The 24,716-nt window shown below is 43.3% G+C and overlaps 1 protein-coding gene across 1 annotated transcript; it reads left to right on the top strand.

Annotated features, from left to right (window-relative positions):
• Positions 1–611: 611 nt before the first annotated feature.
• On the top strand, positions 612–24,395 carry Opn5 (opsin 5). The gene is made up of 6 exons (XM_048347299.1): positions 612–741; positions 4,856–4,975; positions 9,532–9,702; positions 12,721–13,055; positions 20,774–21,015; positions 24,335–24,395. Exons 1-6 carry the CDS (start codon positions 612–614, stop codon positions 24,393–24,395), a joined length of 1,059 nt encoding a protein of 352 aa, XP_048203256.1.
• The last annotated feature ends 321 nt before the right edge of the window (positions 24,396–24,716 follow it).

The following is a 24,716-nucleotide window of genomic DNA, read 5'->3' as shown; positions in this document are numbered from 1 at the left end:
AATCATTTCCCTTCTGTGTAAGCCTCGTCTGTCACAACCAAGATCAAACCCTTTTCTTCAATGGCCCCAAGTTTCAGGATAACCTTGCCAATCAACTCAATGACTCGCGTCAGTTGTTGAAGTGGTTGTCTATCTTTCTGTGTGCTTCGTTAGAGCTGCTTCCTCCATCAGCAAAACTTTAAAGCTCACTGAATGGAGAAATTGTGCTTCTTAGTAACGTGTATGATCAGAACATACTCTGACAGATTAAAATCATCTATGTGCTATCTATACTCAACACTGCATTCTGTTAGCTTACCTCCAGAGAGAAATTGTTAAGAATCACTGCAACTGGCTGGCTTTCAATCTCTTATTCACTCAAGGGAGGTATGAGGTAACTTTGAGCGTCCCTTAACATAGTGCAGTGTTGTTGGTATACATGGGCCTTTGAAGAGAAATGCTCAAGTCTTCACGGGTTATCTAGAGAGAATCATCTAGGACTCTCTGAACCTGCTTAATTACTTTATTATTTTAAGAGCAGGAGGGATGATGAGACGATTCAAACTGACTTAGTCAGGTCTGATGAGGTTTGGATTTGTTTTCCAGACTCCTCCTGGTAGCTCAAGAACAACATGGCATTAAACCACACTTCTGTGCCCCAGGATGAGGGCCTGCCACACTACCTGCGAGACGAGGATCCCTTTGCTTCTAAGCTTTCCTGGGAAGCGGATATAGTGGCTGGCTTTTACCTGACTATAATCGGTAAGCTCCCTTCATTCTTGCGCACGAAGGCTGTTTTTAAACAGTGCACAGGCTGAGATGTAGATTTTGCGAAAATGATGGCAGCACTTGCATGAGTTTTTTGTTGTTGTTGTTGTTGTTTTCTCAGTGGAGCCGAAGTGTGGGAAGATGGCGCGACGTTCTGGCTTTCCATAAATATCATAGAAATGACCGTTATTATCATTCTTGGGGACAAATATTCTGTGGAGCCAAAGAACTTTTACAGGAAAACCATCTTAAGAGTGCATTCGTTTTGGTTGTTTTACTAGTAGGATTCTTGTTAGAACACAAAATAAAAAAAATGATATGTTACTGGTTAAAATACTTTTGAGTTAGTTCTGTGATTTTTAGAAGTTGTCAAGCTCAGCCTCTTCTTCTAGTTGAGGGAACTCTGAAATACGAATTGCAGACACTGTGCATTTACTCTGCCCGAAAGTAATGCTGCATCACCTCAACAGAGACACACCACTGAGGAGGGCTGAAAAAACATACATTTACTGGTCAATGGAAGGCAGGCCAGGGTGGAAAGATGTCTGCATAGAATTCACATGGGGATGCATTTGCTTAATGTAGTGGTCATGGTGGCTCCTGAACTCAGAGGTACTGGTGACTTCCGACTAGAGTGGGCTTGTGGCATGAAAACCCGCTATATTCTGACACCGTAGGATCAGAGAAATACCAAGTTAAAAACATTTCCTTGCTAAAAAAAAATATTGTTTACTGGTTGAACACACATGGTATTTGGGATAGTTCATATTAAATGAAGTAATAAGTAGTTAAAATTAATCTGCCCATAACCTTTCACTTTGCTTAAAATTGTTACACTAGCCCACTTTGCTGGTTCGCATTCTATGTCCTTCGGAGTGCACTAGTACAGACAATTAGGAATTAACTACAGTACTTTTTTTTTTTTAAAGTTTGAAGTTGGTATTTTAAATTTGGGTGACCAGTATGCAGGTGGGTTATATCTTTAGGTTGTTCCACTTTCAGTCTTTCCAGATGTTGAGTCAAGCCTCTCTTTCTTCTTCCCTCTCTCTCTCTCTCATCCTCTCTCTCTCTCTCTTTTCTTCCCTTCCTTGTTCTTTCCACTATTCTCTTTTGTTTTTTTTCCTGCTCATTTATTTATTACTGGCAAAGAATTTCATTTAATTCCTGAAGTTAGAAGAAAAAAATAAAACTCACTAGAAAGTTATTGACATCCCTTTATGGTCAGAGCTTGAGGCCAAAGGAATGTTGGAGATTGAATCAGAGTTTTCCCCTCCATTCCCTGGGTGATTGTGGTTCTTGTTAGTTAGCATTTTACAGATCAAAATGTAACTTAATTTGAAAAAAAAAATATAAGGAGTAACCCTTCTTTGCCATCATGAAATTTCTGGGAATGGAGCAGTAACAGAATGCTGGATTGGAGAGCATTGTGTCATGACATCTACACTGCAATTTTATTAGGCCCAATTGCTGTTGATAATCAGAAAAAGGCAGACAGACAGGCATCTTACAAGTTACATTTAACTGCAGGGAATTCATCAAAAAGTAGCATGTTTAACCTGTCAGAACATCTCCACCAGTACAACATAGAGAGAGTTATCATTCCATTCCCCATACTATGAAGAGGGATGGGTTACAGAGAGCAAGGAAAGCAGGGTGGGTAGGTGGAGGAAATCAGAAGAATTTCTTTCTTGGTGCACATGGGGGTTAGAAGGGAAATCAGAATTATATTTAAATGCCTGCATGCTAGGATGAATCTAGAAAATCGGGTCCAAAAAAAGGCCCCAAACAAATAGAGCATCAGGTGACTCAGGAAGCTGGGGGTGAAATCAAACACAAGAAAAGAATAGAGGGAGGCCGGGTCATCTGGAGGGGTGTTGGTTGAGTCCAAATTCCTCTAGGGTTTGTTTTGACCCCATGTCTGCTAGCCACCTTCCCTTAGGATAGATATCCTTGTATAAATGTGTGTGTGTGTGTGTGTGTGTGTGTGTGTGTGTGTGTGTGTGTGTGTGCTAGTACTGGAGCTGGAATTCAGGGCTTGGAAGCACTGTCTCTCAGCTTTTTCACTCAAGGCTGGCGCTCTACCACTTGGACCACAGCTCTACTTCTAGCTTTTTGATGGTTAAGTATCTTCAGAAAAGTCTTACACAGACTTTTTGCCCAGGCTGGCTTTGAGCTTGCATCTGTAGATTTCAGCCTCCTGAGTAGCTAGGATTACAGGCGGGAGCCATTGGCTACTGGCTAGATTCCTTTTAAGGAGACAGCATAAAAAGAATAATGTTTTGGGTGACCTTCGCCAGAAGTGTCAGGAAAATCAGAAATGAGACTATAAATCTGAATTTGGAATGTAGGAGAAATAAGAGACGATTTCCCTTCTCCATTCTGTTATATCGATATCCCAGTTTATTAATGGCCTCTGTTTGAGATGTTTCTATATGGAATCTGAACTTTTACAGTTTGCAAAATATCTACCCCATAGTCTCTATCTTCTCAATCTTGTTTCCCCTTCACTAGCTTTGTGAAATAAATTTGCTTTCTCTTAATGGTCATCCACAAGTCAAGTTGCCTGTAGAATTTTTACATGATTCCATGACATCTTAGTAGAGAGTTGCTTTGGGCACTGGGTGAAACGCTGTCAAGTAGAGTTCAGAAAGAAAACCCAAGGAGACAAAAGTAGGAAAACAAATAGTCTCAAAAAGATATCTAGATAAAGGGTGGTTAAACGAGCCGTATGTCTGTTGAATGCATATGCACACCTCATGTTTGTAATCTCTTTGTTGGATACAGCCTAGATGGAATTACTTAATTACACACTTCATTTTCCCAGTGTGCCCTGCTGGATGGTTTCCTGTAATGAAACATGAATTTCATTTTAGTTGGTTTGCTTCAGGACTCCATAATCTCCTCTATTTTCCTCCTCTTCTGCTTTTAAGAAAGCAAAAGAGACTTTAAGGGAGCACGAAGCAGCGTTGCCTACAGGGAGGCAGAGTTTCTAGAAGCCCAGTGAAGCCGGTTCTTGGTGGTTTCACACCATCTACGGCATGACTTTCCTCTCCTTGCTTCCCCCGGCTCCCCTCCCTCCCCCCAGTGAATTGTGGTGGAGAAATTAAAATAGAAATTACAGTAGAAAAATCTGGGTTTCTCCTGTTAATACTCTCCTTATTCCTTACTACTAAAGGCAGCTGTACCAGATTCTCATTTACACACAGCTACACTATGAAGCAAGGATTCCTGAGGAAATCTACTCTACATGTTAAGCTTTGGAAGTAGGTGTATTCTTTTCTTAAATACAGTCAGTAGGGATTGGGTCTTATTATTGGATTTAAACTGGGTTTGTAGAAGCTTTGTGAACAGTGTCATTGTTATACCAAAGGCAATAAGTCATTGATAAAATAATATTGAAAAAGTGGGAGCACGTGGATACCATGGTTGATAGGTCTGGTGGGGTGAGGGACGCTTGCTCTCCCCTTTGGGGGGGAGGGGCAATTCTGATGTTACCAATTATCACCGACCTACCCTTGATATCTAGTCCATTAGCAGGCAAAGGCTGTTCTGCTTGCCAGATATCCAGCATGCCTATCTCTCCCCTCAGGGGTCAAAGTCCTGAGACCTGAGTCCAGGAACTGGCCCCTTCCATGCAGGGGATCACACCAGCCTTGTCTGGACCCCAGCCGAAGTCACCTCTGCTGGTTGGCTTCATATTTAGAATTTGCCAAGAGCCTAGGGCCTGACCCCACTGGTAAGAGGGAGGGAACTGTATAAAGCTAATGATCTGTGAAACGGCGGAGGCAAATACTCCAGTCTTGGGGGCCGGTACAAGAACTGACCGTTGGGATCCCCATATCTACGTGAGCCTCACTGGGAAGTTAGTGGTTCCTTTTTCTGGGTAAGTTCAGTTCCTATCCGCTCCAAGGCAATCCATCCCTTGACTGTCACTCACAATTCATCCTTTTTTAAATCTCATCTTCTTAATTTAGATTTTTATCTAGAGTCCTCTCCTTACCCTCTAAACCGAAGGTGTCCATTTTTGAAATTGAGAAGTGTTTCGTACCTGAGTGAACTCGAATTCTAGTTTTTAACAATGGGAATTCTTTTTTGTTTTTCTTTGTAGGGATTCTGTCCACAGTTGGAAATGGATATGTCCTTTATATGTCTTCTAGACGAAAGAAAAAGCTTAGACCTGCTGAGATAATGACGATCAATTTAGCCGTCTGCGATCTGGGGATTTCAGGTAAACTGCTCCTCATTTTAAATCACTCATTGGTCAGAGATCTCCCTTCTCTCCACCCAGTCGTGCTCCTCCCTTCAAAAATCCTATTTACAGTATTCATTCATAGTCAATGGAATGCTGTCTGCAGGAAGTTCATTCATTGCATATTTCCAAGTATTTTTGGTGTACCAGACACATGAGAGGATAAAGATACCATTTATAGCAGCATATTATGTATACATATATATATGTGTGCACATATATATGTATATCTCAAGTGAGTAGTGGGCTCAATGATTCACGAATCAGAAGCTTACAGGAAGCTCCAGGCCACTCCTTTGATGTCCCTAACCCCTCCCACCCACCTCACTATTATGAAAGTCTGGTGAAAATAAACCCTAAGGGGATGGGTGATCTTAAAGGGTGAATGACAACTGAAGACAGGAGAGAAGTGACTGTAAGAGCTGGGAAGAGTCCTTCCTATGTGTTACATTTGATTATGACTTAAGGATCTATCAGTAGCACAGGAAGTTTCTGGTTCCCCAGTTCCCTGTCAGCTACACACAAAAAATTCACTTGGAGGAACCTAAAGTTTTTCATGCCATGGAATTCATAACCAGAAGTTTTGATTTAAGTGGTCGAGAATGTTACCTGAGTGTTCAGATATTTACAGTTAGAATTTCAAAGTAAGTTAACATGTAGACAAAATCAAGAACTATGGATTTCTTTCTTGCTCCTTTGACTTAGCGAGGGGGAATGGCAATAACATTTCTCTTGAACTATAGTGATGTTTGGGTAAGCCACAACCCAATAATTTTCTTCCATACAACTTCAATGTCTATAGCCAGCTGCACCCTGATAATTCCTTTGGATTCCAACCCCTTCTATTTAGCTGGTGGTATTAGGATGTGAGAGTTAGGGAAGCAGAGTTTTTGATTTTGGGGGGAGGAAAGAGTTGTTGTATTAAAAATTAATTGTTATCACATAGATAATGTTCAGGAGGGCTAGGTTACATAAGTATAGAGTACATTCCTTTTTGGACAATGTCACCCCTTCCCTTGCTCTCTCCTTACCCTCCTAACGACTGAGAAACGAACAAACAAGACAAAAAGAAACCCCCTCATTTCCATTTCCCGGAGTTCATTTAGATAAATATGTTTTATACACATAGGCATTGTGCCTTTGTGTTCCTCCCCGAAGAGTATCTCCTCCTTTGCCTCATAGCCTAGAGCCCTGTATAATTTGTCATGTTCTAGTGTATTTTAGGTGTAGCCTCCACATGTAAGAGAAAACAAGTTCGGTAAGCAAAGTTTATTTCATGTAACATGATTTTTTTCTAGGTCTATCCATATATATATATATATATATATATATATACTATATACATATACACTATATATAACATACACACATATACTACATATGTTATATATTATATATGTTACATGTGATATATTTTATATACTATATATGTTATATATATTATATATATGCACACATATGTATCCTCTCACCACTGGAAACCTTTTGTCAATTTTCCATCTAATGCCTCCCTCTCTCTCATCAAAGTGCTTTCTGATCTCATTTCTTCATTGATTTTTTTTTTCTACTGCCACCAGTTTGTCAAAAAAAAACAAGAAGAAAAAACTCCACCACAAGCCTCTTTACTATTGTATGAGCCTAGTTGCTCTTGCATAGCTTTAGCTGTGTTGTCCTTTTATGGAGAGCTCACCCGGTGTTAGTTTTTTGGGAGGTCTTTACTCAGTGAGGACTGGCCAGGAGCTCTTAGTGTGAATGCGTAGAGCCCCAGGCCTCAGTTAGACGATAAGACTGCAGTTTTGACAATGGCCACACGATGGCAGTGCCACAACAGGAATGGTAGCTTTCTGGGTCATCTCACTCCAAAGCCCCTGGAACCTTCTCTCTATGACTAGTATGAAATGCCTGCCTGAATAAAACCTGCCATTTCAGCTACATTCTTCTCCAGTGGATCACACCAGGCAGAGGCTTAAAGCTGAATTGCGTTAAGTTTGAATAAAAATGTCCTTAATTGGTCTGATGAGCTGGAAATACTCGCAGTCGTCAAGTCTGCTTGGCAGTGCGCAAAGAACAGCCCGTCAGCATTTTTTTCTTCCACATGTCAGTTTTCTCTCATTAATCTAGATCACTCTGAGGGAGCATTTATAAGACACCGAGTCTTCCAATAAATCTTACAGTTTCTGTCTGTTTTTCTCCACGCTCACCTCTATTCAATTACAAACATCTGAAAGAATCACCTGCTGGGCATTAGATGTGCAACTGTTCGTTGTCCGTGACTTTCCATCAAGAATATGTGCTAGAAAAACGGGAGAAAGGCAAACAAGTAGCTGATGGCTGGGCACACTCCAGGTGGATTAAACAGGAATCCCAAACGGCTCATGAGAAGTTATACACTAGAAGGAAACTGGAGACAGTGTGTGCTAGCTAACCTATGTCTTTTGCATGCAACAGATGCTAATTCCGCTCCATAGTACACTCTCTCCTGTTTACTGCCTTTCTCGTCATATATTTGCTTGCCTTCCAACTCATTGATTTGAGCATCTCCCTAAATGCTTTCACCTTGGCTCAAACAATGAATTTGAACTCTATATTCTATTTTTCTTCAAACCACTCATCTGTTCTGCCATAGATTATCTGTTTTGGGAGATGGGGGGAAGGGGAAGAGGACACAATCAAGCTTCCGATGCTCCTGAGTCAGCCCCTCAAGGGCTGGACTCCAGGGATGAGCCACCAACCACATGCAGTCTCTGTCACTCTCTATCCTACTATTCAAACGTGTCTTCGAGTTTGCTTTCTGTACTAGAAAACAGATCTGTCAAGCTTGACCTCCCGTAGCTTGTTCTGTGCTTGTCAGTAGAAGGTGCTTTCTTTTTCTTTGTGCTCCTCTTCCTCCATTTCCTCTTTCTTCCAATGGTAGATTCTTTTGTGGAAAGTTTAATTCTAAAGAGCACTGCATGTCTCAGGAATGTACACAGGGGTCACTAGGATAAATCTATTAAGAATCTTTTAAATAAATTCAATGAGGAGGAAAAAAGTCCAGTTGCTTTAGTAGGTTCAGAGAAAACCTTTGGTAAAAGCACACATTTCTAGTAAAGAAACACTATCAAACTCTCACTGGACAGGACTTTCCTTGCCTAATGAATGCCAGCGACGATGTCACAGTCACTGACATGATGTCACAAAGGTTTCTTTTCAATTACTCACATACAAGGATGCCCATTGCCATGACTTCCATTCAGTGTCGTACTGGGAATGGTAGACACTGTGATAAAATAAGAAAACAAATGAGTTAAAAACTATAATTATTAGTAAATCACTAAAACTACATAGTAGCCTGTCATTATTCATGAAATTATCAGATGTGGGGCAGTAATTCTGACCAGATGTCTGTATTCCATGCACACTCTAAGAACACCTTGCACCAAATTCATCCTTAGTCCAGGACTCGGGTCTTTTTATTCTAAGGATATAGTTTTTCAAGTTCAACAAGACTATACTTCATAATCTGAGGGGTAATCGATATCATATGAGCTGGGTTCTATTGTGAACACATTTGGAAAACACCATGACATGTAATGTTAGCTTCTTTCCTGACTTTAGAATCAGAAAACATTTAGAGTGCTAGATTTTTTTTTTTGTTTTGTTTTTTGGCCAGTCCTGGGGCCTTGGACTCAGGGCCTGAGCACTGTCCCTGGCTTCTTCCCGCTCAAGGCTAGCACTCTGCCACTTGAGCCACAGCGCCGCTTCTGGCCATTCTCTGCACATGTGGTGCTGGGGAATCGAACCCAGGGCCTCGTGTATCCGAGGCAGGCACTCTTGCCACTAGGCCATATCCCCAGCCCCTAGAGTGCTAAATTTTGAATGCTGAGAACTGCATATAGTAGGTCACTTTACCCAGCATGATCAGATAATCTGTGTGTATTGGCTTATTTGTTTGTTCTGGAGGCCAATTGATGAGCTCCCAGTTGAGATGAACTTCAGTGTGCGATGCACTTGTGTGGGCTGAATGAAAGTATTCTACATAATACCTGGTTCTTATGGATTGTGTTGGTAACTTAGACTTGGATATCTAATTTTGAAGAGAGAAATGAGTGGAGCATTGGAGGAAATCAGTGGAGAAAATCTCTACTTAGGATGGCATTTTCTCTCACACGATTCACCATGACTATGTTGCCCTTTTCTTGTCGCTGTTGAATGGGCCACCTTAGGAAAACACTGGGCGTGAACTGGTTGTTTCCCTGTCCATTGCAATGACATCTCTCCCCCGCTCGCCAAAGCTGCCATCTTTGAATGAGTCTCTGCAGTAATAATTACTCAAAAGCATTTTTGTTTCTAGACTCTCCTCTCTCGATCATTGGCTCTTGGGATGATTTAAATCCACGTTGGGTGTTATCAAGCTCAGTTTGTGTTCAGAGATACCTACCGGAATGCTATTAACAGGGAACTTTTGTGCTTCAGGGGTAGAGGAACCCAGTGAGGTGAGTAGGAGGGCAGGTTTGAACTCGGAGGAACTTTTGGTGACACGCTCTTTGTTTTAGTTGTAGGCAAGCCGTTCACCATCATCTCTTGTTTCTGTCACCGCTGGGTGTTTGGCTGGATTGGCTGTCGCTGGTATGGGTGGGCTGGATTTTTCTTTGGCTGTGGAAGTCTCATCACCATGACTGCTGTTAGTCTGGATCGATACCTGAAAATCTGCTATCTCTCTTATGGTAAGTCACAATGTTTCTCATCCTCCCCCGGTAATCAAAGTTGACTGAGTGTCAAACCTGTATGTATTTCACAAGTTAAATAAAGATTGTTAATGACCTCAGAAACCCAGGCGATTTCTATTTATAGTCTCTCCTGTTCTATTATGTGTTGTAGGATTTGACCTGTACCAACATAGATTTCTTCTACTACTGCTTTTATAATACTGTATGAGTTTTGGCCGTACTACTTTTTTCCTTGTATAAAGCAGAAGCGTCTATTACACTGTGTCATGCAAGCAATCGGACAAACAAAAAGCTGCATTGATGGGATGTTAGGTCTGATGTAGTGAACAATGATAAGCAAAGCTGTTTGTGGTTCTTCTTTAGGACTCAAGCTCTTATGATTTTTAGAGATAAGTCATTCCAACATTTTCACCTTCAAATTTTGTAAGCGAGGTAGCTGCTCCTACATGAACACACACACACACACACACACGCACACACACACACACACACTTACACAGAAACATTGCGTTAGGACTATTTTTTGGTGAGGTTTTTTTTTTTTTATGTGGGAAGATGACTAAGAAAACTGGTGAAGGTGAGGCACATTTTTTTTTTTCAGAGACCAAATATTGTAAATCATCTTACTGTTAAGAATAACTTACGTTCACTTTTGGGTGTTCTGGAAATTTATGGCATCAGCCAGAGAAAGCTTGGGGCATTGACATTTCGTATTGAGAATGGAACACAGTCAGCGAGGAGTTGTGGTTCTCTCTGTATCCATCTGCTTTGACGATCAAGCTAATAATCAGAGCCTCTGGAACTGTGGGGAGAGATTATATCCAGGAAATGAAGGCGTGGATAATCACCCATCCCTCTCGGTATGGCAGGATTTCCCTTTATATTATTAGAAAACCTCGCAGGCCCCAAGCTTCATGAATGAGACAGGTGTTGGGGGGTGGGGGGCGCTCACGAACTCCTGTCTCCATGATCCAGTGCTCATCAAAATAACACCTGCATCTCTTTCCCTAAACATTTAAAACTTCAAATAGAACCAGCCGGAATGAAAGTTTCCAGTAAGACGTCCTTCCGCACATTCTAGCCGACATCGGGGCCTCTTTCCTTTTCAGCATCTTAGTTTTTGGTCACGCCAAACCTATTTCAGATTTAACGATGCACTTTATAGACAAGGAAGTGAAAGAAAGAAAAATAAGAGCTCCACTTCCCAAGGCTGTGTGAGGAACAGTAAACATGGATGTCTCTATATTTTTTTGCAATCTTTTCCTGAGCTTAAGCTTTAGCGTCAGCTAAAGAGAGGATGCCGCCCGCCCACCCAGAACCCCCGCAGGTGGGAGCTGCATGGGTGCCCCCCCCCCCGCTCCCCTCCCCTCCGCCCGAGGCTGAGCCGCAGTCCTCGTCCATCATTAATCTGATGAACTCTTAAGCTCCCCCCGCCCAGTGTCCTAGAATGTTGGAGTCGGCAGGTGACTAGGGGGCACAAAAGCCTTTCTCCTGGGGTGTGGTGAACCGGTTGAAGGCCCCCCCGCCCCGAGAGATGCCCACTGGCCTTCTTCCTGCCACATCCCAGCCACCGGTGCTCAGGAGCTTCCTCCCGCACAGGGCAGCCCGTCCTCTGAGCGGTCTGCTCTCGTTGTGACAATGTTATTCCTTATATTGAGACAAACACTGCCTCCCAGTAACCTCCACCCATTGGTCCTAGTTTTGACTTCCGGAGCAACACAGAACCAATCTGCTAATCTCCTCCCTCCTGTACTTGACAGCCTTTCACCCTCCTCGAACGTAAGTATGAAAACGCCTCACCAAGTAGCGTCACCCTCGCTGGGAACGCGCTTTATACGTCTGACTGTGCACATTCTTCTCCGTCTGTATGATTATCTCTGCCAACCATTTCTGCATTGTGATGGAAAACCAAAAGTTGACCAAGGTGGTGACTCCGTAATTGCTATCCTAACTTACTTCGTTGTTCTTGAGAAATTCGCATTTCAGAAAACCAAATGCCATGTATTTGAAAAAAAAAAATGGAGACAAGAGAGCTTAGGAACATTCTATTGTGTTTATTGCTAGTGCTAAATGATAAACACTTACATAAACAGAACTTTATAGTTTGCAAAGTAGGCTCCTTAAACTACTTCTTTTAACCTTTACCAAAACCTGTAAGCACTGTATTAGCATTTCTTCCCCTAGGAGAAAAGATTGAATACCAGAATTAAAGAATTAGGGTCTTCTAACTTCAATCTTCCTAAGCACAGCTAAACTGTGAGGTTACACTGAAGAAATAATTGAACTTTCATTGATATTATAAAACCAAAGCAATACGATGCCACACCCCAGCCTTCTTTATGAGAGGCAATAAGAGAGATGAGGGACTCATGGAGGTAGATTTGTCTTCAGTGGTTGAGTTGAATTTGGAAAATGATCACTGGTGCTTTTTTCTTTCACGTTTTCAAGTTGACTGCCCTATTTCTTCCCATTGGAATTCCCTTTTGGCTAAGGAGACTAGTGCTGAACATAAAAATGGAGTTCGCTTTCTGCCTTCCTGAAAATATGTTCACAGAAGGACCTTGGCAGCAGCCGATGTGCTCTGTTTAGGTTCTTAGCCCCCCTCCCCGCAGTGGTCTGTCAAGAACATAGGAGGATTGCAAGTCTCTAAGAACCACGAAGTGCAGCCATTCTCTTTAGCTGGGATCCTGTCTTCATCAGTCCCCGCCCCGCCCCCCAAGGATATGAGACACACAACAGCTTTGGGGAAGAAGGGTGTTTTAAGGAAATAAGATGCCAGGTGTCGGTGACTCATGCTTATCCTAGCTACTCAGGAGGCTGAGGTCTGAGAATCGTGGTTCAAAGCCAACCCAGGCAGGAGAGTCTGTGAGACTCTTAGCTCCAATTAATGACCGGAAACCTACAAGTGACACCGCGTGGCCCAAAGCGGTAGACCGCTTGCCTTAAGCAATTCGAGGGGCGGTATTGGGGTGCAGGGCAGATGACACCGGGGTCACTTGTGCTTTCCACCCCCAGGGGTCTGGCTGAAGCGGAAGCATGCCTACATCTGCCTGGCGGTCATCTGGGCCTACGCTTCCTTCTGGACCACCATGCCGCTGGTGGGCCTCGGGGACTACGCGCCCGAGCCCTTCGGCACCTCGTGCACGCTGGACTGGTGGCTGGCGCAGACCTCGCTGGGCGGCCAGGTGTTCATCCTCAACATCCTCTTCTTCTGCCTCCTGCTCCCCACGGCTGTCATCGTGTTCTCCTACGCCAAGATCATCGCCAAGGTCAAGTCCTCCTCCAAGGAGGTGGCTCACTTCGACAGCCGGGTCCACGGTAGCCACGTGCTGGAGATGAAGCTGACCAAGGTAAGGGCGGCCACGGCTCCAGCCCCGCGCCCACGTCCAGGGCCAAGGAGCCAGGGGAGGCTGGGAACGAGAAGACAAACAGAGCCCGTGCCATTGCTGAGCTCCTCTGTCTCCGTCTGTCCCCTGCTCATGCTCTCTGCTTCGCTACCCCTCTGCCTACTCCACCACTCAAACGACTCACGGAGGAATGGGGATCGCAGGATGTGCATGGATGGGGAGAGGAGGTTTTCTTAACCCAAGAACGATTTCTGCAGGACTGAGTCCCCGGGGTAAATCCTAGTTTTAGACTTGGCAGTGTCTTAGAAATTGCCATGCAAGGAAAAGAGCACCCGATGTGATGCAATCAGGCTTTATTTAATCCTATCGTGAACTTCTCATTGGTGACCCAGAGGTAGATACTTAGCTTCCTTGAATTTCCAATTTCCTCTCTTGTGCGACAACAATAGTCATCCCTATTTTGTTGAGTTATTGTAGAAATTCAGCTAGATAACGCCCACTGTTCTGTTTGTGGTTGCCTAGTAGGTGTTAAAGAAATCATGGTTTCTCATTTTCCCTACAGATTTAAGAAATTCTTGCTAAAGACTAGAACAGTGGCTTAATTAAAATATAAACAAATTTATAGTGTGACATCTGCCCTAAAATTCAACTACTTTTAATCGCTGTTCACACATCTGACCCTGGATTTCTTTCTACTAAGTGAAAAGAAGAACTCATAGTAGAACTTTTTATTCTTTTGCCAGTCCCAAGGCTTGGACTCAGGGCCTGAGCACTGTCCCTGGCTTCTTTTTGCTCAAGGCTAGCACTCTACCACTTGAGCCACAGTGCCACTTCTGGCCTTTTCTGTTTATGTGGTACTGAGGAATTGAACCCAGGGCTTCATGCATGCTAGGCAAGCACTCTACCACTAAGCCACATTTCCAGCCCCACAGTGGAACTTTTAAAAGTCTTAGAAGTCTTTTTCTTAACTCAACTGCTGCCTGGGGGTTGATTGTTGCTTATTTACTTGCTGTTTCTGATCTATTCAACAGTCTAGTCTAAAAGCTTATTGCTTAAATAGCCAAGATTCTAGGACTAAAATTCTTTTTTTTTCATGGTCAAACTTAACTATTTATTAGGCTTTTTTCTTACAAACATTCAGTTTCTTCTTTAAAAAAAAACTAGAATTTAAATACTTCCCAACCCATCACATACAAGTTTGTGTACATTATTTACATCTTTCAAATAGAACATAGTACAGATCTTCTGACATTCGTCAATATCCTCTTTAAAATAGTGAAGCAATTACACTTTGATTAGTAACTACAACTTGCATAACAGTGGCACAGCTTACAACACAGCGCCCAGGTTACATTTCCTATTTTAGACCATTTGTCTCAAACATAGAAATTGCCTTTCTCCACAAGGGCCGGATAGGACTGAAATTCTTTACTCTCCTGTGCACTTTAAGTATTTCTAGCTGGGTTATTTTCTAGGCCTGCCTTCTGCTGGTCTGATCTGGTCAAGCTAAAAGTTAACGCTGGTCTATAACCCCAACCTGTAGCTTTTTCACGTTGGTCATTTCCCTCTAATGGTTTCTTAAAAATGATGGTTTTGCTGATTTTCATAGCAGACTGAAATTTCATGGCCTGTAGACAGAGAAACAGGCAGACAAGCATCGACGCAGACTTTCTTTATATTTCTGATTCAACATAATCTCACTTTCACACCTCCACATGATTCTGTTACACAAGTTGCACTGTGAGTCATCAGGATAAACGAAATAGAACCCGGGATCTTCTGTTCCAGGTTGATTTTCACCAGATGATGATGGGGGTGGGCTGTTGATCCTGGCTTGGTAGGCCCATCCACTGGCCTGGCCATTTTGCTGAGATTTTTACTTCCTTCTGATCTCAGTAGCCGTTATTATGGAGGCCATCGCACATTCCTTAGCCCAGTGATGAGGTAGCTTTAGAGGATCTAATTGACCTTCTCAAGGTCAACTGCGAGCTCCTCTTATGTCCCATCTTGCTTTGGGGCTGTCGACCCTTTATTGAATCGAATGGAAAATTGGTTCTGATCACTATGTGCGTCATGTAAATTATTCAGAACAATTTTTTTTAAAATTTTATTTTTATTGAAAAGGTGATGGTGGGGTCCAGTTACATAAGTAAGGTAATGAGGACATTTGTTTTCAATCATTGTTACCCTAACCCTCATTATCTCCCACTTACCCCTCCCTGTTTCCCGCCCCCCACCCCCCAAGTTGTAAGGTTCCTATCCAACATGAGGATCAAGGGGGCATGGATTCATCCTTTGTTCTGCTGTTTCTGTGATTCCCCTTCCCTTCCATGTATCACAAAATCTTATATACAAGGCACAAGGTACAGAAAACTAAGAGAAATGAGGGGAAAAAAAAACTACATACAGGCCAGATTAATCTTAATGCTCACAATTCTTTAAGATTCTAGCTGTGGATATTCAAAGAATTTCCCCACTCCACTCAAAACCCTTTATGTTTGACTCTTCCTCTCTCTCCTGGGTTTAGATTTATATTTTGAAATGATATTTATATTTTTGATTTATTTTGAAACTGAGAAGCTGATAAGTAAGTGTTTTATGGCGCTGGGTATTTCCCTTCGTAAAGAAGTGTTCATACCGTGTAGAGCACGCAGGCTGCTGAATGGTGGCGAGATGGAAAAACGGCACTAAGAGTCTACATTATTTTTTCCAAATATTATCATGCTGTAGATGCTGGCTTTGATTTACCTTCATTTAACACACATCAACCACCCACAATGCCTGGCCCTCCAGTGAGAACCCAGATCTAGCGGGCCGCTGGATAGCTCTCCGTGTTCCTCCTTTCTGTAAGGAGGGCTCCCCGATCCTCTCTGACCACTGAAATCCCACTGCCATCGGAGTGCTCCGCATGTTTCCTCTGGTGGCACTTTTCACCCAGAGTCATGTGCTCGCCACCCTTTTTCTTTTTCTTGCAAGACGTAATGTAAAAGACGTGATGTAAAAGTAAGTGTGTTATATATTCTATTTGCTCCTGTGCCCTACAGCCCGGCACCGCTCAATGCTTAATCAAGATGGCTTGCACGAATAGTAATGAAATACGTTAATCTAATTGCCTTGATAACTGATGACTGTGCTTCTGTTGCAACTTCAGAACATAGGTGCTCACAGTGGCATGACCTCATTTGGCTCTTCTCACTCCAGTTGCAGCTTTTGCTTGTTTTCAGAGTAGTTTATTTTAAGATTTGAGAAAATAGCAACTGGAGAATGTAGAGTTCTTCCTTTTTTCTTTTTTTAGTAGGAATTCATATTCTCTGCTTGGTTAACATCAGGGTAACATATGGCAGGTGAAGCGAAGATCTTGGGGTGTGTGTGTGTGTGTGTGTGTGTGTGTGTGTGTGTGTGCTTTGTGTAAGTTTTATGGAGGAGGCTGAGATAGAATGAACTCTTGTTATTATTCCATGGGGGAAGGAGAAGAAAGGAAAAACATAAAAGTACATATGCTTAGGTTGTTGAAATGGTTACTATAGCTCAAAAACATCACCCTCAGTTTGCATACATACGAATGGAGGGCCCCACTGATTAAGTACAGTTGTCAAGTACCAACGTTCTGCCGGCGCTGTGTCTCCGGGACAGACCCTGCCACCGGGGGAAGGCCACAGTCTCAGCATTGATGACTGCTTCCCCCCTGCTCTCTTTTAACAACATTTCCCCAAGGGTGCGGAGTAAATCCACCTACTGGGTAAGTGGACCCAAGGGCGCAGCCTCTAATGATTGCATCCTGGTGCTCCTGCCAATCACACGCTCCCCAGAGGCAGGCCGGGACCCGCCCCCTGTGCCCTTCTCTTTTGCTATCCACCTGTCTGTCACTGCTCCATCTGGTTCTGCGATGTGACTCACTGTTGTTAGGGGTGGGGAATTCATTCCATCACCGTGGCCTCCCCTTTCAGCCTTTCCTTTCCCATCCGTTCCCTTCCCGGCTTCCCATCCACTTGTTATTCAAGGTGTCTTGGGGATGAAGTCTGACTCGCACCTGGGTGAAGGAACCCGGAGGGCGGGGCTGGGCTACCTGGCTCAAACATGGCGCACAGGGCAACAGGGATTTTCTCTTTTGTCCCACTGTCATGAATGGGGCCGAGCCGTGACTGAGTTCACGGGGTATCTGGGAGCCAGTGACATTTCCCCACTTCCATACTATCTCACACACCCAGAAAGGCTGGGCTAGGGGGGACCCCCTCCTCAGAGCCCGTGCCTGCTGCCCTGCCCCGGCGAAGCGGTTCACTCACTGGGCTTGGGTGAGGATGGAGAACAGTGCTTTGGGGATCCTTCGTGCCGGTTTGAACTAGAGTCGGAACATATGGCTGCGCTCTCCAGGTCCTCTGTAGCAGGGTGGGTGACTCTTTTGTAGCAGCACTGAGCACACGTGCTGCCCATTTCCTCCCACGAAGCTGCCTGCTTCAGGAATTTGATGGGTTACTGCTTTGTCCGTGAACCGGAAGGCAGCGATGGGAATGAAATGATTAGAAAATAATAGAACTGGAAAAGTCGGAGGTTGCAAGGGCCTTTGTTGGAACTGCTCCAAATGCTGTCTGGGAGATAACTTTGGGGAATTTAAAACAGTTCTAGAATTCACAAGAGTGAGGGACAGACTTACAAGAAGATGAAGTCCAGAAGAAAGCTGTGGAAAATAAAAAGAATGCAATATGAAAGTTTTGAAACACTTGTGCAGTATATCTTGGAAGAGTTCTAATATTCAACTGTTGGGTATTTTGTGCAATTGGTCTTAAAATGAGGTGGTAGAAAAGAAATGTGTCTCATTTAACATTTCCTTCATGCCAGGAAGATAAACAATATTGTGCAGCACCTTTCAGATCTCGCCTTTTCTCCCTGGCTCTGCTTTGAATGTGTGTGTGTGTGTGTGTGTGTGTGTGTGTGTGTGTGTGTGTGTGTGCTCTGGACTTTGACATCAGTGCTTTGTACTGGCTAGGCAGGGGCTCGACCTCTTGTGCCTGAAAGTTCCCTAGTTCCATTTTCATTTGTGCATGTTGAGTATTATGGCTGTCTTTCCCACCATACCTCTCTCCATTCATCCACCCTGACCCTTCCCTTCCTCACACTGGCCACATTTCTGGTATTCATTCAGTTAAGACATAGCTATCCACGTGTCAGTCCTAGGGCATTGGGGCTGTTTCCATCACTCAGCTACGGCGAGTAGTACTGTGATCAACATGGATCTCCTGGTGCCTTTACTGTGTCCTGACGTACAATCTTCGGGAACTGCTCCATCATACGGTCATTCTATTTTTCATTCTTTTGGAGAGAACTCCATACTGACTTCCATAGTATTTGGTTTATTTGCTTTTTAGTGGTGCTGGGGCCCCAACCCAATGCACCTGCTAGGTAAGTGCTGTACCACCGAGCTCAATCCCCAGGCTTATTCTTACTCACCACAGACAGATCGTTTCATGGGCCACAGAATGGGGCTATGGAAGCCTCCTTGAGTTAATAACTCTGCTTCTGCTAATGCTTATATTAAAATACAGACACCACTTTTTCTGTAACAAAACTATGTCCCATTGACTCTGAAAATAAAAAGTAAAGCATCACAACTGCTGTTTTCACTGCTGTCTTACCTCTTAACCACTGGCTTTCCATATAGCATGTCACCACCCAGAGCTGAGGATTGCTATTCTCCCCCCCCCCCCCCCGCCCGTGCGCTTAAATTAGGGAGTTAGAGAAAGAGGGAGCAATGTGGCCTCAGATAGTGTCATTCTGACACCTTCCAAAGGTTTTAGGGAACTCAAAGACAAATGGAAGTTTTAAAGTTCCAGAAATGAAACTGGTCGAGCTCACTGTTTAATTATGGTAGCCGGGTGCAAGTAGTTCTCTGATCGGGCAGACTTAAGTCCCATGATGCCTATGACATCAGCTCCATTAAACTCTTGGGAGGTAGAGACAAGCTGGGGTTGCTAATATAGATAACCCACTGGACAGATGAAAGTAAATGCAAACAAAAATGTGAAAATCAATGGATGTCTATGAGGTAGGAGGCTGATTTCAATAGTTTCATTGCTTATCTTACAGAGACTAGGCACAGATACTCAGTAGGTTGCAGTACATGACAGTGACTATGCTGTTGGTTGGGGACTAAAACATACATCAAGCTTCATATGAAAGTCAAAAAGCTTCAACTTTATTTGATCTTTTTGTACTCTAGGTAACTCCCCGGCCTCTCTTATCTTGTTTAGAGAGTTGTCTGAACAAATCTGCTGAGAATGGAAATTCCACTCTTGAGGGGAGAAATGTGCCTCTTCGTTCATTGGTTTGCACATGGCACAGAATATGTCCAATGAAACCTGTTGACTAGAGAAGGGAATAATGATCTTTTTACCTGCTAGTTCCTTTTCCTGCTCCACTTGGCTTTCTGGGTCAAGCTCCCTGAGCAGAGGCCTCGTCATGTGTTCGGCGCATAGATCTTGTCGTGCCTGAAAGCATCAAGGGCCGGCCAGCTCAGTAATGTGCTATACGGAACCCTCAGTACGTGAATGTCGTTTTTCTTTGCAGCCTCATCCCCCTTTGTTGCTTTCTAATATCAAAGTGAGTTGCTCATGAGTTTCTGCACAAACCTCCCTCGTTCTTCTCCGATCATGGTGAAATCAGCGTTGTTACTTTCACATACTTTTGGGACAGTACCAAGAATATGCTACATCTTCTATGGAACTTCTTAATTTTCCCAATGGGCTATCATTTTGTTCTCTGATCTGGTATTTAACTCATAGTTATTTGCGTTCTACAAGGAGACCACTCTAGTATTGAGGACCACTGGACTTTCCTACGGCCGTTGACATAGAGCTTTGCTGAAAGCATTTATTAAAAGGTTTTGCTGGCCCAAAGTGAGATATTTTATAGGGGCCAAGTAGGTAGCCAGAGGCCAGTAATTAGAATTACATTATTGAATGGATTGTTAGAGACGATGAATATTTATGTAGGTGTTCAATATTGCATTTCTAATTACTTCTTGGTCCAAAAACGAAGAGGCCCTCAGGTGATTATAATTTTGCATGGGAGAAGAATACTTTCTGGAAAAGTCTCATTTTTATAGAACTACGCCACTTTGGTTGAAGCTGTATAACTCTGTTTTGTTGGGTAGCCAGTGAATTTCCACAGTCTGAGACTCAAACTTAAAGAAAAACTTTACCCAAGAGAAATAATATTTAATAGGAACCCCCGAAGAAAATGTGTATTAGAATTTCAAAGCGCAAGCCGTGGTTCTCGGTTTCCTCAGGCAAGTGGAGATGATTTAAAATTTCATTGTGGTGAACATATTTTCTGCCAAGTCTTTGAGCGAATGTGGATTGAACAGACTGGAAAGCCCAGGAGAACTGGTGTCCTTTTGTTTATTATGGGTTTTTTTTTTGCCAATAAAATGCAGATGAAACCCTGACAGTTATTATCGGGTGGTTATCTTGAGTTTTTGGTACCTTCAATGTGTGGAGCCTGGAGTAGATGGAATGTGGTAAGGGAAGAATTCAGATGATGCATCTGGATGAACTCAGAAGTGCCTATCAAATGGTTCCCCTGGGTAAAACCCATGGGGAAACCGGAGGTAGAGTTCCTGGGGGGTGGGAGGGAGGGAGGGAGCGTCCTGGTCCTTCTCCCCCGCTGTTCCTGCAGAATCTTTCCACTCACAGGTCTCTCCATGCCCTTGCCCTTTGCCGTGTCAGGTGGCCATGCTGATCTGTGCTGGCTTCCTGATCGCCTGGATCCCGTACGCCGTGGTGTCCGTGTGGTCGGCCTTCGGAAGGCCCGACTCCATCCCCATCCAGCTGTCCGTGGTGCCAGCCCTGCTGGCCAAGTCGGCCGCCATGTACAACCCCATCATCTACCAGATCATCGACTACAGGTTTGCCTGCTGCCAAAACAGTCGTTTGAAAGCGACCAAGAAGAAATCTTTGGAAGACTTTAGGTAATTTTATTTGTTTATTTGTTGGTTTTTTTTTTTTAGCAGTTGGAAGTGAATCTTATTTTCTGGGTTTCCAAAACCTGTGGTGGCTCAAACCCCTTCAGAGTGCAGGCATCACCAGGAGCAGCTCCAGGAGGACTTCCTTGTTCTCTTTACCCGAAGTTTCTGAAACCAACTAGCCTGATGGTAGGGGTTGGATGATAGTGAGAAAAGTGATTCTAGTTTTTCCCTATGTCTAAAATTACAACTGCCTATTTTTGTTATTGATTGATTCATTGTCATTAGAAATGTGATTCTGTTTTTGATCTGGAAACAACCAAAATACCACACTGCCTCTGTTGGAACAAGCTACAACGTGTCATCAGTGGCTCTGAATGACTTCCTTATCTGGGGCAGAGCCCATTTTACTTCAGAAGTAGCTCTTGCGCATGGCATTGATGGAAAATTAAGTTTTCAGAGAAGAAGGATTTTCTTTTTGTTCTTGTGGGCATGCATCACAAACAATAGCTGAGAGCACAGGGGAGTGGTGCTGTTTTTGCTGTGTGCAAGGTTTCTCATTTTATGCTCACAAGATCCCGGTTATTCTTTCTTCTTGTCAGATGAGGAAATTGAGATTCAAGTAATGTTATGGTTCAAGTCCACTGTCATTGATTACTGAGTAAACCAAGAATTTTTCCTTCTGTGCAATGAACAAGATGGCTCAGGGAGGCACAGATGGGGAGAGGAAGAGAGAGAGGGAGGGAGAGAGAGAAAGAGAGAGAGAGAGAGAGAGAGAGAGAGAGAGAGAGAATATCCTAGAGATGAATCTCTGTGACTACTGAGGCTGGTTTTGAATCAAATGTGAAACAGCCAGCCCATTTCTTTGAGTTGAAGATGGGGTAGGGGGAGGGGAGATGGTCCCAGGATTCTTTGCACCAACGTGGTGTCTAGATATCTGTCAATTCTTCTTTCTTTGAATACGTAGGGAACAGTAGAGAAACAAAAGAACTAGCCACAAAGCTACAAGAAGGATAGAGTTTGTCTTGTCCCATCTCTGTGCTTGAGCAAGTGACAAAAACTCATGAAATTTAGTTCCTTATCGTGTGAACATATGAAAAAGATGATAAAAATGTACCAAGAAAAGTGATATTGTCATTGTTGCGGTGATGCAGGGGACAAGAGCTACAATTTGGAGATAAAAGCCCAGTGTGACTGTAGCTATTTGTGATAGCTCTTTCTTTTTGGACAAATTCACTGCGTACAGCCTAGGCTCAGGACTAGCTACAACGGTAGCAAACTGTAACCAATAAATAATGGATATGTGAAAAAGGTCTAGGTGACAATTGTTGGTATAAATATTTTTTACTGTCTTTTGAGTGGTTAATGCCTTTTATGTTGAACTGAATAGTTAAGTCCAAATGCTAGACTATCTGTTTTAGGAAGCAATAACATTTTGCCTTTATCAGTTATTGATACTTTATTATGAATGCAGGCAGAGAGAACAATTTTAGAAGAGCGATTTGAGGAGAAAATAATGCATACTTCTTCATTTAAAGGAGAGGCGAACTTGACAGGAATAGCTGGAAGCAAATTTCACCTAGCTCATAATTTCACTTCATACTGGCCCTGTGTTCTGTACATTCACTCTCAAATGTGAGCAGCCCATAAATATTCAAAATCCAGGAAGGAGAAGAGGGAAATTTATGTGGAGGAAAGTGACTCAGGGCCACAAAACTATGGAAAAACTCAGCCAGGCGAGAGACAGCTCAGCTCCCCTCTCCTCATTATCCCCTTTATATGAAATTCAGCCGTTGCTCTGCTGAACAAGGCAAAGGCTCCTAAGGAATGTCTGTTGGGAAGTAGTGCGGAATCAGCAAGGAGATTTGCGATACTAGACATAGAAGCATCTTCCAGGAAGTAAGCCTGCAGGGGTGTCGCGATACAGAATTTGGAAGGGCCTATCTTAGGAAGAAGCAGAGAATGGAAGTTGGTCATCAGAGGTTTATTTTTCATCTTTGTAAAGAATAAAATGGAATGTAATTGATCATGGTTGTCATTAAGAGGTAGACCAAGTAAGAACTGTGGAGGACCTTAGCATGCCATGAACCGACAGGAAGCTAGGCCCAGAGTGGTTGATAAACTACCAGACGATTCCATGGAATCAATCAATCAATCAATCAATCAATGTTTGTCTTTCCTTTTCATGTGGTGCTGGGGACTGAGCCCTCATTCTTCCATGTGGGAGGGAAGAGCTTTGCTATTTGCCCTATGGCCCCAGCCCTGTGTATTTCTGAGCTCTGAAAAAGAAATATTTGAAATTCAAATAACCAAAGCAAATTTATGAAATATGAACTTAGGAAAACGTGTTTTGAGCAACTTCAGCAGTTCCTGAACAGATACACTCACTGAGTGTATTTGTGTTGAGCTTGGGGAGACCTTGGCAGAAGCTGTCGAGCCAAAGGAAAAGATGTAGCCACACTTCCTGTTTGAAATTCTGTCCTTCTTCCCACCCCGGGGGGGGGGGGCCGGATATCATTTCTTGTCACCCCTGTTTCCATCCCAGCCCTGGGGTTCAGGCAGCTGGGAATCTGTAGAGATTCAGAACAGGTCTGTGTAGCTTGGGCCTGGTCTGATTCTCCCAGGGTATTCTCCTCAGTCATTGTTGGAAGTCAGCGAGGCAGAGGCTGAGAAGGGAAAACATGGCGGGTGGGGAGGGGTGGGCACTGTCCACAGGCCCACTCTTTGTCTTGGCCTCCACAGAAACCCGTGAGGCTGTGTGTGGTTAGTGACAGGGCTGATCTGAGATGGAAGAGAAAGGTCCAGAAGACACAAGGGGGTAGCATGAATGATAGAGGTTCTCTTTTGTGGTTGAACAAAGACTTAAACTCTGCCATTATCATCACTGACTGCTTCAGTCCGCAACACTGCCTCTCTGGAACATTCTCTTTCGGTTGCTCTGCCACAGGGCCTGGCTGAGGGGCAGGTGCATCTATGACAAATTTTGTTCTAGAGAATGCTCATGGCAGGGAAATATCATAAACAAGTGGCTTGGTTTGGGATAGCTCTGCCCTAGAGAATTATTTGATTTTTGTGTATTCTCAATTGAATGATTTTACAAAAGTCTCTAATTCTTCTAATGTGAGTCTTATGCATAAAGACTCCATGGCAGTCAAGCTGACAGGGTGCATATACATACAGGAATATGGTATAAGATATATGTCTGCATACCTATTCTCTTGTCTGTCTATCTATCTATCTATCTATCTATCCATCTATCCATCTATTTATCTATCTATCTATCTGTTCTTCCATCTATCTCAACTTGCATTTCTCTTATTTCTAGGCTGCATACCTTGACCACAGACAGGAAGTCTGCTGTGCTGGAGATCCATCAAGAGGTATGAAGATGGACACGGCATCACTCGTGGACACATTAATTCACTTATTTGCCTCTTTCCTGCTGTTAACATCATCGTATTGTGCCCCCACTTTCCTCTTTATATTATATTTTTATATTATGTACACTTTTTTTTGTTTCTCCATAAGCCAGCTTTTCTAGGATATTCCAGTGGCCAGACAGAAACTAGTCGATAGGACCCTCCTTGAGGGCATATTGGCAGGGGACCAATCCTGGAACTTGAAGTTTCACTTTAAAAACCCATTGGTACACCAACCAGTATTAAGTCTTGGAAGTTTTCTTTATTAGGATGTGATGTGATCTTACT

This window comes from Perognathus longimembris, chromosome 6 (genome assembly GCF_023159225.1).
Source record: "Perognathus longimembris pacificus isolate PPM17 chromosome 6, ASM2315922v1, whole genome shotgun sequence".
Lineage (NCBI taxonomy): Eukaryota > Metazoa > Chordata > Mammalia > Rodentia > Heteromyidae > Perognathus > Perognathus longimembris.
The sequence above is the reverse complement of the archived record's forward strand: the minus strand, read 5'-3'. Positions and strand labels throughout refer to the sequence as shown.